The sequence below is a fragment of the Nyctibius grandis genome, chromosome 27, assembly GCF_013368605.1.
Source record: "Nyctibius grandis isolate bNycGra1 chromosome 27, bNycGra1.pri, whole genome shotgun sequence".
In the NCBI taxonomy this organism is placed as follows: Eukaryota; Metazoa; Chordata; class Aves; order Nyctibiiformes; family Nyctibiidae; genus Nyctibius; species Nyctibius grandis.
Genome location: NC_090684.1, coordinates 6212001 through 6227300, shown reverse-complemented (window position 1 = coordinate 6227300; position 15300 = coordinate 6212001). Strand labels below are relative to the sequence as shown.

Below are 15300 nucleotides of genomic sequence, written 5' to 3'. Positions count from 1 at the left end.
TGTTTCTGGTATCTCAAATCTACAAAATATAAGTGAAGGAAGCACTTATGAAGAGATGCGTTTGAACTGCAGTTACCTGTGATAAAGACAGAAAGTTCCCAGCCAACTGGGGAAAAAAACCAATAATAAACCAATTTTTTGAGAAGAGAGGAGGCAGTGAGCTGTACAACGATCGGTGTAATTTCAGTCCTTGGAATGATTCTTGGACCAGCTCATTAAACAGCTTGCCAGTGTCTATAACACAATAGGATAAATAGATGCTACACAGCGAATACTGTTTTGTATGATCTGTTCTTGATAAATCCATGTAATTTTTGTTAGATGGGAGAACAGTCATTTATCAGTTAACATACAGTTTTGTAATATTTTTAAGATGCACAATTGGCCGAAAACCTTTGTGTAGAGTCGTTATCGGTGCCTTATTGTCAAACCCAGGGGCTTTTAAGACAGAGCTCTTGGTTGCTGCAGTAGTGAGTACACCTCTATAGTTTACCAACATTTACCACTGCAGTCTGCTTGGGGAGCAGAATTAAAAAGATGTTGGAGAATTGGAGAGATGGCCTGAAAGCAGTGTACAACTACCTGAAGGGAGGTTGTAGTGAAGTGGGAGTCGGCCTCTTCTCCCAGGCAACCAGCAATAGGACAAGAGGACACAGCCTCAAGCTTGGCCAGGGGAGGTTAAGGTTGGACATTAGGAAGCATTTCTTCTCAGCAAGGGTCATTAGCCATTGGAAGGGGCTGCCCAGGGAGGTGGTGGAGTCACCATCTCTGGAGGGGTTTAAGAAAAGACTGGACATGGCACTTAGTGCCCTGGTCTAGTTGACAGGGTGGTGTCAGGGCAATGGTTGGACTCGATGAGCCCAGAGGGCTCTTCCAACCTGGTTGATTCTGTGATTCTATGATTCTGTGAAAGCATTGAAACAAAATATTGTAAATTAAGTTCAGAGGACCATATGTAAAGGGAAAAAATCATCTGCATATATGCAAACAGATGTAAAGGCTGCAAAATAGAGTCGTAGTTGCGAGTTGCAACTATGCTGCTGCATTTATTCTGGCTTCTTAGTTTCTTTGTATCCTTTAAAAACGTGGCTGGAATGCAGTGCCATACTCAAGTCTGGAATATTGCAGACAGCCAGAAGAATAATTACTGTTGCAGTTAAGAGAAGTATTATGTTAAGTACATCTCAGAATTAGGCTCCCTGCTTTCGCAGCTAGGATAAGAGGGGTTTTTTCCTCTTTTTTTAAATGCATGATCTATGAAGAAAGGTTGAAGGAACTGGGCATGTTCAGTGTGAGCATGGGAAAGTGAGAGGCAATTATCTCCTAACCCAGAAAAGCCTCTTAAAAGTGAGGTGGATACTGGGAGGAAGTCAGATAACTGCGTCTGTGAAGCACTCAAATATGCTGCTAAGGGAAGTTTCAGAGTGCTTTTTCAGAAGACTTTTCAATATGTTTTTGTCAGGGATGCTGTAAGCACGTTTATCCTGTCCGTGGGAGTCAGGTTGTGCTAGCAGGACCTCAGGGCATACCTTCTGCTCCACAGTTCCTAGAACTAAAACCTCACAAACCCATTTTTTAAGCAGACTAATGAAATTAAATGAAGTATTTAATACAGTTACCAGCTACCCGGAACTTAAAGTTGCAATTTTAAGCAGATTTATCGAGACATACGGATTTAGCATGCCAGAACAGCTGCTCTTGCTGGTTTTTAGTTCCTGTGCTCAGTCATTCACAGAATTGGTACAAGTGTTTTAATTTTGCCTTTGTTACAGAACTTGCTGGCAACTAAAAGAAGCTCTTGCTTTTTCTGGACAAATTTCTTCTTACTGGAGAAGGTCCCACAGCCCAAATGATTGTACAGGCAGTTCCTGGTGTCAGTGTGCTCGGGCAGGGATTGCTCGGGAAGACACTTGGTGCGTTTTGAGCTGTCTTAGGGTGTGGTTTGGGACAGCTGAAGTGATGTTTCCAAATCACTCTCTGGATGAACCCAAATTGTCCAAAAAGGGTCTGCTGGCTGACAGTCTTCTGTCTTACTCCATCCTGGATCTTATCCACGCATCCCTCGCGCAGGAACTTGACTAATGATGTTACATTGTAGATAAGATTTTTTTTTTTTAAAAGTTGTAAATCATTTGCTTGTGACTAACCTGTGTTGCAAAATTTTTTGCCCACGAGAGAAAGAAATAAGATGCTGAGAAAATAAATGAAATTTGTACAGAGAGCATAAGGGAGAATTAATGCTCATGATTCATTTGAGTAGCTACGCTTTGGAATTGTCTTCTCCTTCCCACATATGAGTCATTCGATTGGTATGATGTCTTTCTCCAAAAATCTCGATGAGTTTTGCTGTGTGGGAATAAAAGTTATGATGCCAACTTTTTTTTTTTTCCCTTGCAGAATTCGGTGTTCATTTAGCAGAACTGACTGTAGATCCCCAGGGAGCTCTGGCCATCCGTCAGGTGAGTTTACCTGGAACTGTAGAAAGAATCTTGATGGTAGTTTCCTTGGTTTTTAAAATATTCTCTCATGTTTGCAGGTGAAAAATTGGAGGTAGCTTTCTCTTAGTGCTTCTCCATTGTATTTCACATTTCTCTAGAGTCATTACTTTCTCTTTCAACATTATTCAGGTGTTAGAAACTTACCTTTCTTGAAAATAGTGATTTTTGGACTTAGTAAACCTGGTGCTGAGACAGTACAGTACTGGGAATGGGCAGAACTTACTAGGTGGATGGTAGGCATCAGCAAGCAGAAGCGTGGCTTGCCTTTACAGCAGCTTTTTCTGTAGGTGTTTTCCTCCTTGAAAAGGAAGTTTAGGTTCTGTATTTCTTTAGTTACTATGTGGCCCATATTTTGTGCCTTTTTAGACATGAGGAAATAAAGCTACTGCCTTGTGTCGGTGCTGTCCGGGCCATCATTGCTCAATGAATGGCCATCAGTTTATCTTTTTACTGCGGTAGCTTTTTTTTGTTGGTTTCATGAAGATTTTTGCATTTTTGGCAAGCCCTGTTGTCCCTCTAAAAGCAACATGGTGGGATGGGAGACTGAGCAAACGGGTCAGGGGTGACACTTGCAGTGGTTGCAGGATTTGTTACTGATTCTTGACCTCTCTTCTAATCCAGCTAGCGTCTGTCATTTTGAAACAGTATGTGGAAACTCACTGGTGTTCTCAGTCAGAAAAGTTTAGACCTCCAGAGACCACGGAAAGGGTAAGATTTGGTTTCATGATGTCTACTTTGGGACACTTTATCCATCAAGAATATTAATTTTGTAGATGGTTTAAAAAGCATCAGTGCCCTTGTGTATTATGAGGATTAATGGCTTCAGTTAAGGTTTTCTGATGTTTTCCACTTTGAAAATGTGTTTTCAGTTGCTTAACACAACACTAGACTTGAGAAGCTTGGGCTGATTTCTGTAGGAAAAGTTCAGCTATAACATTTCTGCTGCTCTAAGAGCAAGCCTAGAAGGAAGCTGCTTTGTAAATTTTACAAATACACATTCTGGGAGTCCTTTTTCAGAGATTTGCTAAAGCTTGTGTTTTTCAGCTTGGGACTTAAACGCTATTTTCCCATGACAAATTTCAGTTTAAAGGTCTGCTGGGTTTCATTAAAAATCTGTTCAGTAGCAGTATCTAACAGCTAAAATGGCCAGAGCTTCTAGCCCTTTGCCCCTTTGACTGTTAACTGGACCGTCTTTCACGTCTAGGGTATGATTCATCCCATCCAGAGACAGTTACTTGAAATAGATGTTGTGAATTATGCCCCAGAAGTGCTGGCTTTTTTTTTCCCCTGTCCCTTCAGGGTTGGGTGACTAGTTCTCATTTACTAAAATCTTCCAAAGTAAGTAAACATAGTCCCTGACACTGGAGCTGGGATTTATCTCAGCTAACTCTGGATGTCTTCCATGTAGATATCTACATCCTATCTAATTGCAGCTGTGAGCTATTTACTGTACGCTTGGCCGAGTGCTCTGTGTGAGGAGGGCTACGTTACAACACACCGGGCAGTTTCCCATAAAAAAAATTACAGGGCGTAGTGTGCAAGGTTCTGTTGTCTCATGAGTGTTCAGTTTGTAAACCTGAAGTTGAATCAATATCAAGATACAGTGATAGGTATACAATTTCTTTTTTTATTAAATTGTTTTAAGACTGGGGATCTGTTTTGCTGAGTAATGTTATTCTCTACAGGCAAAAGTTGCTATTAGGGAGCTTCTACCCAATGGGCTGAGAGAATCGATCAGCAAAGTGCGCTCAAGTGTCGCTTATGCAGTTTCAGCAATAGCCCATTGGGACTGGCCTGAAGCCTGGCCCGAGCTTTTCAACCTCTTGATGGAGATGCTGGTTAGTGGAGATGTGAATGCAGTGCATGGAGCCATGAGAGTGCTTACAGGTACGTGTATGCGAGAGCTTTGGCAAGGCTGATGTAGGAATCATTTACTGGTTTGGGTTGGAAGGGACCTTAAAGATCATCTAGTTCCCGTGGGCAGGGACACCTTCCACCAGACCAGGTTGCTCCAAGCCCCATCCAACCTGGCCTTGAACACTGCCAGGGAGGGGGCAGCCACAGCTTCTCTGGGCAACCTGGGCCAGGGTCTCACCACCCTCACAGGAAAGAATTTCTCCCTAATATCTCATCTCAATCTCCCCTCTTTCAGTTTAAAACCGTTCCCCCTCATCCTGTCACTCCATGCCCTTGTCAAAAGTCCCTCTCCAGCTTTCCTGTAGCCCCTTCAGGTACTGGAAGGTGCTAGAAGGTCTCCCCGGAGCCTTCTCTTCTCCAGGCTGAACAGCCCCAACTCTCTCAGCCTGTCTTCCGAGAAGAGGTGCTCCAGCCCTCTGATCAGTTTAGGCTTTTCCTTACCTTAGTATCCTGTCACTTTTCACTTCAAATTGAAGAAATAGGAATTTGCTGCTGCTCTTCTGCTGGGCGTGATGCCTGTTGGTCGCTGTTGAATTGCATGCTCAGTAGGTGTCGTGAAAGCTGGGGAAGGAGGTTCTGTGCTACAGGTTATAGCTCAGAAGGAACCTTGATTGCAACACCCTGTTTTCCAGATACCTGCAATTTTTAGTGGGGTATTTTTCTGTTTGCCTTCAAGGTTTGCCATTGGTAGGCCAGATGACACTGGTCTGGTCAAGTATGAATCAACATATTTCCAGTATGCTTAGTGTTTCCCAAAGATTCTGTTGTTGCTGTTGCCTATAAATTTGTTTTCTTATAAGAACTTCCCTTCTTTTTCCATTTTCTAGAGTTTACGCGGGAAGTGACAGACACACAGATGCCACTTGTTGCTCCTGTTATTCTTCCGGAGATGTACAGAATTTTCACAATGGCAGAGGTACATTCCTTCACTATTAAGCTGGTGCTGAATGGCATTAGGGGGAATGTTTCTTGGAGCAGAGTAACTCCAGATTTAATGGTTAAGTTGTACTGTAGTATGAGTTAGACTTAAAGAATTTTCTTGATGATGTGATAGTTGATGACAGTTAATGTTTCAACAGAAATGTTGAAGACAGGGATAAAGGAAGAGAATCAAGTTAAAGCAAAAAATAAATACAATTAAAATTAAAGGAAATAAAACTATCTTCTGTTCCTGATCTATTATTTAAACTTTTTTCTAGGTGTATGGTATTCGCACGAGGTTGCGTGCAGTGGAGATATTTACCACGTGTGCCCATATGATCTGTAACATGGAGGAACTGGAAAAGGCAAGAGTTTAACTCACCCTACAACACACATTGAATTCAAACTGAGCGAGGTTCTAAGTAATTGTTACTATGAAAATGAAACGTTGGAGAATTATGTACTCTCTCAGCTGTAATTCTAGGGAAGAGGGTGTAATTTAATACATGTAAAGTGGCTTAACTCCCTCCTTTACATGCATGCCTTGATACTGTGACTTGGTTTCCATAATTAAGTTTAACTTGTGATGTATCAACAGCCGTGCTTGTCACAGCTCAGAGACAGGGGAGTCAGCACGGGGAGGAGAGAGTGTCTAATCCCTTTGTTTGGAAATCCCTGTCGTAGCTTCCAGTCTCCAGGTGCACTGCGTGTCCTGATAAACTGCCAGGCCTGGGCTCTCAGGGTTGCAATGGGCAGTTTTCTGGCCCTTGGGCGAGGTGTTGGTTACACACCCCTGGAACTTAATTGCTTTAGCATCATGTTAGCCTTCTGCTGCTAAAGGGGTGGTGGGAACCAAACCAAACAAAATTTTAGGAGAATAGCTGGTAAGAAAAAAACACTATGCAGTTAAGCAGTTTTGTACACGAGTCTCCTGTCTGGCTCTGAGCACATCTGCATTTCATATAGCCTTTGACAAGTGGGTTTCCCAGCACCCCTCAGACAATAAATTGTTCTTTTTAAATTTTTTAGGGGTGAGGGTAGGAAAGGGTGACTCTCAGTCTAGTGGCTGGTCATTGCTGAGTGGCTATATCTGCCGTTCCCTCCCTGTTTGCACAGGGAGCAATTCAGTGCAGACTTTTGGGAAGTTCTGATAATTACACCCTATCTATTGCACTGACAAGGTTACTTATGCAATAATATAATGCAGCTGGTACCAGTATCCAAAAGATAGTAATAGCTCCCCACTGTCTTATTCTGGAGGAGGGCTGAAAGTGTCCTTTACATTGTAAACAAAACTACTTCTATTGAAATTTGACTTAAAAAGATTGCCTCTTTTTCTTTTATTTCTATATACTGCTAAGGTGGTATTACATAGTTTATTTAAGTATACAACTTTGCTGTCTTAGCTGTGGAGTTATGAGGAATATTCTCAATAAAATTATTTTTGTCCCATGTTACTTGCTCTGCCAAGCACTGCTTATGGAGTGCTTTGACATCTGGAAAAATACTTCCTGCATTTTCCTAGGAAGAATCATCAGGGTAATCTTCAGGCCAGCTGTTGATACTGAGCTCACGAAGAGCTTGTTTGGTTTGGAGGAGGGTGGCTCAGGAGGGAGATAAATGCCATCCGCAGGGTTCGGTGTAATTGCTGGTGTGTGGTGTAGTCGCTCCAGGTTTCTTTGATAGCCTGGGGGGTGCTCCCGGTGGTAAGGTGCAGGGGATGATTCATCTAATCAAATGAAAGTGCCTCTTTAGGAGGATGTGTGCTACTCCTGAGACTCTCCAGACTGGATTGTCTGGATCTCTATTTAGAGTCTGAAGCGATTAGCTTAGATGTAGGTCTGTGTTTTGTAGCAGTCTGTGCTGTGCGATTTTGAAGGGTGGATTCAGCTGAGCTTAGTTCCCAGCACGAGGAGAGGGCCAAAGTGATGTCTGAAACAGGTATTTCATGTGACTTCGCGATGGTCTGCAGTTGCCATGAGTCTCTCTTTGGGTTTTGTAGCAGAAAAGTGCAATTTCCTTTGCTTCTAGTGCTTTACTTGTCAGACATGGGGGTTCTGTATCTAGTACTCACCCGTGCTTGCATTGATTGTAACCAGGGTGCGGCCAAAGTCCTGATTTTTCCTGTGGTGCAGCAGTTCACAGAAGCATTTGTTCAGGCCCTGCAAATACCTGATGGACCTACGTCAGACAGTGGGTTTAAGATGGAAGTCTTAAAGGTAAGTCACTTAAGACTGATTAAATAAAGAAAGAATGGAATACCAATACACTGTCAGATGTTGCTGGAAAACAGAGAAACTTGAGGGCGCGTCACCTCTCCTAGTACTGCTCATGTTATGAATAGTGAAGTTTTTTTGCTCCCAGTGTCATACAACATCGTAATAAATTGCTCTGCCTGCACTGAAGATACCTATGATAGATCCACGGATCTCTGTCCATAAAATGATCCATAGGGATCAATCCATCGGACAATCTGTCCTTATCATTTGCTGATCTAAGACATCTTGGATCCATGTTTGGCCACCACACTCAGTAATTAAATATCTGTCTTTTCTAAAGATGCTGCAGAATTCTGCTGCAGTGTCGTTTTAAAAGCTTAGTATGTGCAGGTGCTTTCTAGAGCTTGCCTGCTCTTTAATACTAAATTACCTCGGCAAAAGAGCGATGGAAAGTCTTTGTATTCTCCTGGTTTCCCAGAGAAAGAGGATTGGATTGCAGAGGTCTATGTGCACGTAGGTCAGTGCGTGGGGATGAGTGCCCGTGTCGGTATGGAGATCCCTTCAGCAGCTGGGAAAGCACCAGAGTTCTAGGGTGCGCTGCCTGTGATGTGGGAGAGAAGAGAAGAGAAGAGAAGAGAAGAGAAGAGAAGAGAAGAGAAGAGAAGAGAAGAGAAGAGGAGAGGAGAGGAGAGGAGAGGAGAGAGAGGAGAGGAGAGAGAGGAGAAGAGAGAGAGGAGAAGAGAGAGAGGAGAAGAGAGAGAGGAGAAGAGAGAGAGGAGAAGAGAGAGAGGAGAAGAGAGAGAGGAGAAGAGAGAGAGGAGAAGAGAGAGAGGAGAAGAGAGAGGAGAAGAGAGAGAGGAGAAGAGAGAGAGGAGAAGAGAGAGAGGAGAAGAGAGAGAGGAGAAGAGAGAGAGGAGAAGAGAGGAGAAGAGAGAAGAGAAGAGAGAAGAGAAGAGAAGAGCTCGAAAACATAAGTTGCAGAATCAAATCCAGATCTTTCATTTACTTGCATGTTTGCTGGGATAAGCGAGACGTGGGTCATAGCATGCAGGTTTCTGCAGGTAAGCAGCTGAGGCCCATTCAGCCACGTTCCCTGAAGAAAACAATAAGGAAGAGTTACTGAAGACAAGCAAAACAAGAAAAGTTTTTCATAATGACCAGCTTTGCGCTGGAACCATGAAAATAAATGATGGGAGGTGCTGGATGCTATCACATTAAACAAACTAGCAACTACTAAGTTGTGTGTTGTGGAACTTATTTTCTTAGTCCTGTTAAAGGCAGCAGTACCCTGGTTATGGAATCCTGTCACTTCTCAGGTGTTCCAGGTGGCAACAGCAGGAGCTTGTTTCCTGCTGTGGATTACCTAATAGCAGGGAGTCTGGGGTAGGATGTGGCAGGTTTTGTTGGGAGAGTGTCTCTTGCAGTATTTTTTCCTTTCTGTTGTGCACTGGGATTCCTGGGACAGTAATAAAGAGAAAAGTTAACATGAAGGGGATACTCTGCAGGGTGTAATCTCAGTTTGAGCAGTCTGTAGCTCAAGAACGTCTGAATCTCTGAATCCAAATACATGCATTCAGATGTTTAGTGAGTAGAAGTTTTCAGCCTACACAGAAAGCAGTTATAATTGGTAGTTTCACTCTAATAACCGTAGGCCAGTTCTTCTGTTCTTGTTACATTTATAAATTCTGCAGCTTTAATAACTTCTTTTGTTATTTACGTAACAGTGCTTACTGGAATTGGAGCTGTTTGTACTTTTATATCTGCACTGATATACAGCAGCAGTCTCTTAAAAGATATGACAGGCTGGGAAAGTATTTGAGGAAATGTCATCGTGTTCTTGCTCTGTTCCTTAATTGTGCGTGGGCATCTGCTTTTGGCCACTGCTAGGTAGGTGCAGTACAAGAGAGGGTTTCAGTCTGAATACACTATTGTATGTTGGGTGGCATTGATGGCAGCAGAAAATCAGTGTGGATTTAAACAGTAAATGTAGGAGATCTGCTCCTGACCAGGGGTTTGTAGGAGGCGTTTTTTGAAGAGATGAGTATTCTGGCTGTTGACTCAGGCAATTCATGGTTTTATCACTTAGGGTTTCTAAGCTGATGATACCAGTTTTCTAAGGGAAAAGAGATTCAGATGAAAGACCCATGAATTGCCTTCACTTCCAGAAAAGTGGATTTTGTAGTCATTGTAATGCAGAAGTAAGAGACATCAAGGGATTAGTTAAGCCAGCTCTACAGATGAGATCATTACAGGAACCCCTTGAAATGCTGATGCAATGGGGGGAATTGAGACTTTATTGATAGTACATTTTCAACCAGATGCGAACTCAATCCGACTTTTTTTCCCCTTAATGAAGTGCTATGCAGCAAATAGCAGGAAGGTTTTTTTTTTTTCTTCCTTGTCTCTTAAGAACTTTGTACGCCAAGGTTCATGGAGTTCTCGGTGGAAATCAGAGGCATCCCTGATCTAAAATGTCTTGCTTTCCATATAAGAATATTATACAGGACAGTGTTGAAAGCTTTACACGTTGTATCAGCAACAGTGTGGCCAGCACTAGGGCAGTGATCGTCCCCCTGTACTCGGCACTGGTGAGGCCGCACCTCGAATCCTGGGTGCAGTTTTGGGCCCCTCATGACAAGAAAGACATCGAGGTGCTGGAGTGAGTCCAGAGAAGGGAAACGAAGGTGGTGAAGGGTCTGGAGCACAAGTGTGATGAGGAGCGGCTGAGGGACCTGGGGGTGTTTACTCTGGAGAAAAGGAGGCTGAGGGGAGACCTTCTCGCTCTCTACAACTACCTGAAAGGAGGGTGTAGCGAGGTGGGGTCAGTCTCTTCTCCCAGGTAACAAGCGATAGGATGAGAGGAAACGGCCTCAAGTTGCGCCAGGGGAGGTTTAGATTGGAGATCAGGGACAATTTCTTCACTGAAAGGGTTGTCAAGCACTGGCACAGGCTGCCCAGGGCAGTGGTGGAGTCCCCATCCCTGGGGGGATTTAAAAGCCGTGTAGATGTGGTGCTGAGGGACATGGGTTAGGGGTGGCTTTGGCAGTGCTGGGTTAATGGTTGGACTTGATGATCTGAGCCCCTCTGTTGGGCTGAACTGGATGAGAGAATTGATCTGTGTGGGTGTTTTCATCTGCAACTATTCCCTGGCTGTGCAAACGGATGTGTTGCATGTGTAGAAGTGTGGGAAATAGGCTGTGGTCTGGTTTCACTTGATACTAGAGTTCATTTTCTGGGACAAGATAGCTTCCAGGTGGTAATCGTATCCAGACAGTGCTGTGCAGTGATGTACTTCTGATTGGAGTACCAAATTTTATATATATATATTACATACCTTACCACCAAATTATTGCATTGTCTTCATTTCCAGAGTTGTACATCTTGTGTTATCCCTTTGCTTCCCTGCAAAAGAGCAAGTATGGAGAGGTCTGTTTGTCAGAGTTCGTGCAAGAGAGGGGACTGCCTGGTCAGGAGTGAGAGGAGGAGACCTTGGTGGCAGGCAGATATTAGTTTATCTCAATTGTTAATGAAACAGCAGCCCATGATTTGTGCATTTGTTCATGGTTTTCCCTGGTTTCGCTTCTGATTGTTATTCTTTTTTGTTCCAGGCTGTGACAGCACTTGTGAAAAACTACCCGAAGCACATGGTTTCGTCAATGCAGCAGATCCTGCCCATTGTTTGGAACACCCTCACAGAAAGTGCCGCCTTATATCCTTTGTAGTGAATGGTTTTAACTGGAATAGGACAAGACAAACTCTATCTCATACACAATAATGACCTGAACACAGCTGAAGAGCATGGTACACGGAGTAGACCACCGTGAGAGTCAGAATAGGTGTCTATGGTGTAGACACACCAGATAGTTCTGTTACGTTGGTCGGCTCTATTAACTTTCTTTTAGCTTAAAAGGTCGGATGGGATGAATGGTGCAAGTGCCCATGTTCTACTGGCTGTAGAATTGTGGCCGATCTGTGCGTTGTTTCTGGTACTCTTCGGTGAAAATTGTCGTCTTAAAAAGATGTCTATCACAATGTAAAGACTTCAGGTAAAGGAGAATCTGCAATACTCCTTGTACAGCAGTGCTAATGGCTGGTTGCGCTTGCTGCTGGAGTTGATTTGCCATTTGAATTTTATAACAGTCATCGCTGCACAGTCAGCCGTGGTAGAGGTGTCCTGTTGGGAGTTTTCTCAGTACTTGCAAACTGACAAGTCAAATCTTTCCATATCGTTAATCCAAAAGTTGTTTTTTTAGTCTTTTATAATGAATAGAGCAAGTCCTGGAGCAAGTAGAGGCTCTCTAGTTTCAAGGTCTAGTTTTTTGGGGTTTTTTTAGCCACCTGTTAAAATACAAGGAGCTGTTTGTTAAATTTTTGATGGTGTATTTCTCCCTCTCATGTCCTGACTCCCCACTGCAGTCCTGCTGGCAGTTGAGCTGACAATAGAGTTTTTTTGTTTGCAAAAGGGGAGAGTCTTGTCCTTCCTTCCCTTGTATTTGCTCTGGCGTTTGTTGGACCTTCAATTTGCCATCCCCAAAGAAACCTCCTTCCTCTCCACCTCCAGGTTAGTTTTCTGCCACTTCGCAGGGTTTGAGGCTCGTGGAGAGGCCTGACGAGGAGCAGAGCCAACACAAGGTAGCACGTGGGATCATGGGGTAGCTCCTTACCCTTCAGCAGCAGTGAAGCGTAAATTTGTGCACTGTCCCCTGGAAAGAGTGAGTCTGAGTGGTTCTGTTCTTGCAGAGTTTTAACATAATTGAAGTTAGGGGTTATCTTGGAGGATTTGGTTTCAGTGAATCAAATGATCTAAAGGATGTACTGAAGTGGAGTGGAAGCGGTCTTTGAAGTTGGGCAATGCAGAAAGCCAGGAGCTCCTGGGGCTTGTTGTCTCTCTGAAACACAGGACTGTGCGTAAGGTCAAAGATTTTTTTGAGAAAGAAAAAACTTCCCTAGTTATCAGGAATTTTAAGATAGGAACAGATTAATTCCTAAATAGACGCAATTCTTTAGAAACACGCATCTTTACTTAACTCCATCCACTTATGTGAGAACAGAAGTAAATTACACAGAAGAGGTGGAGGACCCTGTGGATTCTGATGGTAAGAACTTGTTAAACTGCACTTCTGCCTTCTCTTCTGAAGAGGAATGGACTTACCTAAATATTACTGTTGTCAAAACAGTGACTGGTGGAGATTATGCTTAAAGGTACATTCATAGTGTTAGAACAGTGTCCATCACTTCTTTGCAAGTGACACATGATTGTGATCAACGAAGCTGCGTAATTTAAGTTTTCTAACGACTCAAGGAGTGAGTTCTGCAACAATTTTGAGGTAAAAGTAATGGGACAAAAGAAAACAAAACAGGTTTTAGGTTGAGCTTGATCAGTTTTAATGAGGGGTGGGCGGTGAGGTGGGAAGAGAGCAGAAAGGGATGAGGTCAGACATCCTCCTGAAGCTGCTGCTGTCCTTCCTAGTCCAGGGGTGAGAATAAACATTATCTCGTCAGACAAGCTAACCATTTGTAATTACATTTGACACCCACTTACACCCTTCTCTGTGTTAGCATAGTCAGTCATGGGTTTTGTTTTCACTTCTGCGTTTCTGTATGTTGGCATATTCAGTCATGTTCTTTTTTTTTTTTTCCACTTACTTCTTTGCTCAGGTGAAGTATTGGGCTTTGAAAATCTAGTGTTCAGCATATTTGAATTTGTTCATGCCTTGTTGGAGAACAACAAATTTAAGAGCACAGTGAAGAAGGCTTTGCCAGAGCTGATCTATTACATCCTCCTGTATATGCAGATCACAGAGGAGCAGGTGAGCACGTTTGTCTTGTGTAGGAAGCAAATGAGGTGAGAGATTCAAAACAACTGATGTCCTAGGAAAAGTTTCAGTGTGTGGAAGCTGCTGTAATCTAATAGACTGTTTTGTCACTTCGCTGTGCCAGGAGTTAGGGCAATAGCATCCAAATGTTCCTACGTGGTGTAACATGGACAGCAAATCACAGGATCATAGAATGGTTTGGGTTGGAAGAGGCTTCCAAAGATCATCTAGTCCAACCCACCTGCAGTGGGCAGGGGCATCTTTCACTAGATCAGCTTGCTCAAAGCCTCGTCGAACTTGCCCTTGAACACTCCCAATGATGGGGCATCCACAAATTCTCTGGGCAACATATTCCAGTGTCTCACCACCCTCATAGTAAAGAATTTCATCCGTACATCTAATCTAAATTTACCCTCTTTCAGTTTAAAACCGTTGCCCCTTATCCTGTCACAACAGGCCCTAGTAAAAAGTTTTTCTCTCTTTTTCTTATAAGCCCCTTCATATATTGAAAGGCTGCAATAAGGTCTTCCTGGAGCCGCCTTCTCTCCAGGCTGGACAACCTCAACTCTCTCAAGCTTGCTTTCTTCATTCCTTTGTGAAGGATTATGCTGTGAAAATGAGGTTTATCACGCTGAAAGGGATAGCCAGTTTTCTGTGATAGTGAGAAGATTGTGCTGGGATTGTGAAATAATTTGTATTGAAATTCTACATGGCTCCTGGCCTGCCAAGCCTGACAGTCATCATCTTTTTGTTTAGGCAGGCATGCATAAAAACAGGCACTCTGTTAAAGATTCATCTGCTTCTCCTGTTCCTCATCTATAAATAAAACTGTGTAGCGTTGATTCCGGGTCAGTCAGTAGTTCTGTCAAATTCTGATCTCGAATGAGGAGCAGAAGAGCAAGAGGAGCTCAGAACACAGAGGATGTCTTCTTTTCAGAGGTTTCTTCAACAGAATGTAAGAAAAATCAGTTGAAGACTTCTTATGGCAGAGAAAAATTCTGAAAGTAGTTTTGCAAAGCTGAGGTTACCGGGAACAAAAAGTTCCCTTTTCCCCTTGGTGTAATCCACCCTATCCTTCTTGTCTCCTTTCTGTTTCAGATAAAAGTTTGGACCGCAAATCCACAACAGTTTGTGGAGGATGAAGATGATGATACTTTTTCCTATACAGTGAGGATTGCTGCACAGGATCTGTTGCTGGTATGAAATGTCTTCCACGTTTAGATGCAACCAAAATAATAACAAATAATAAACCTAGCTTCATGAAAGGCATTTGGAGAAAAGACAAACTTTTAAAAGTCCTTACAAATAAGTGTTATCATTTCCTTCTGCGCAGGCTGTTGCTGCTGATTTCCAGAATGAGAGTGCAACTGCTTTGGCTGCAGCAGCCACAAGACATTTACAAGAAGCTGAGCAGGCTAAAAACAACGGTGCTGAGCACTGGTAAGGAGGTGGGGCAGCAGGAACTGACACTGATACGAATGGCAAGCTGTTCTGCAGCATTGGGTGCAGAACAATTTAATCACATTTTTTTCGTGACGCTGCTCGTGATGGACAAGGCTGAAATTTGAGAACTTGCATTAGAAGAGAAAGGACTTACAGCAGGTCTTGAATCAGATGATGAAACCTTCACGTGGAATAATTTCAGCAATTCCTAGCACAAGCTGTCTGTCCCCAGGCTCCCTCCCTCCAAACCGTGAAAATTCCTTAAAACATATCATTGGAAACTATTAATTAGTTATATGCAATCTGAAGAGAAATTGGCAATACTTTCACTTTCTGTTCAGTTATTTGAGCTCAAATTCTCAGGCATATCTTCTTTTACTTGATGTAAAGAAGAGGTATAGGTGCTGTATGCAGATATGTGTTCAATTTTATAACTTCAAAGTTGCAATTTTTAATATGACTTGGGGATAGGAGGAGAAAGCTCGA

General features: G+C 43.0%; 1 protein-coding gene across 1 annotated transcript in view; it reads left to right on the top strand.

The window, feature by feature from the left end:
- The window catches only part of IPO9 (importin 9), a 38618-nt gene that overhangs the window by 8110 nt on the left and 15208 nt on the right, over positions 1–15300 (top strand). Inside the window, exons 2-12 of the mRNA XM_068419303.1 lie at positions 2398–2459; positions 3120–3206; positions 4184–4385; positions 5243–5331; positions 5615–5701; positions 7436–7555; positions 11164–11264; positions 12593–12651; positions 13214–13365; positions 14470–14568; positions 14705–14811. Coding sequence (XP_068275404.1) covers positions 2398–2459; positions 3120–3206; positions 4184–4385; positions 5243–5331; positions 5615–5701; positions 7436–7555; positions 11164–11264; positions 12593–12651; positions 13214–13365; positions 14470–14568; positions 14705–14811 — 1165 coding nt within the window. The remainder of the gene's footprint in view (positions 1–2397; positions 2460–3119; positions 3207–4183; positions 4386–5242; positions 5332–5614; positions 5702–7435; positions 7556–11163; positions 11265–12592; positions 12652–13213; positions 13366–14469; positions 14569–14704; positions 14812–15300) is intronic.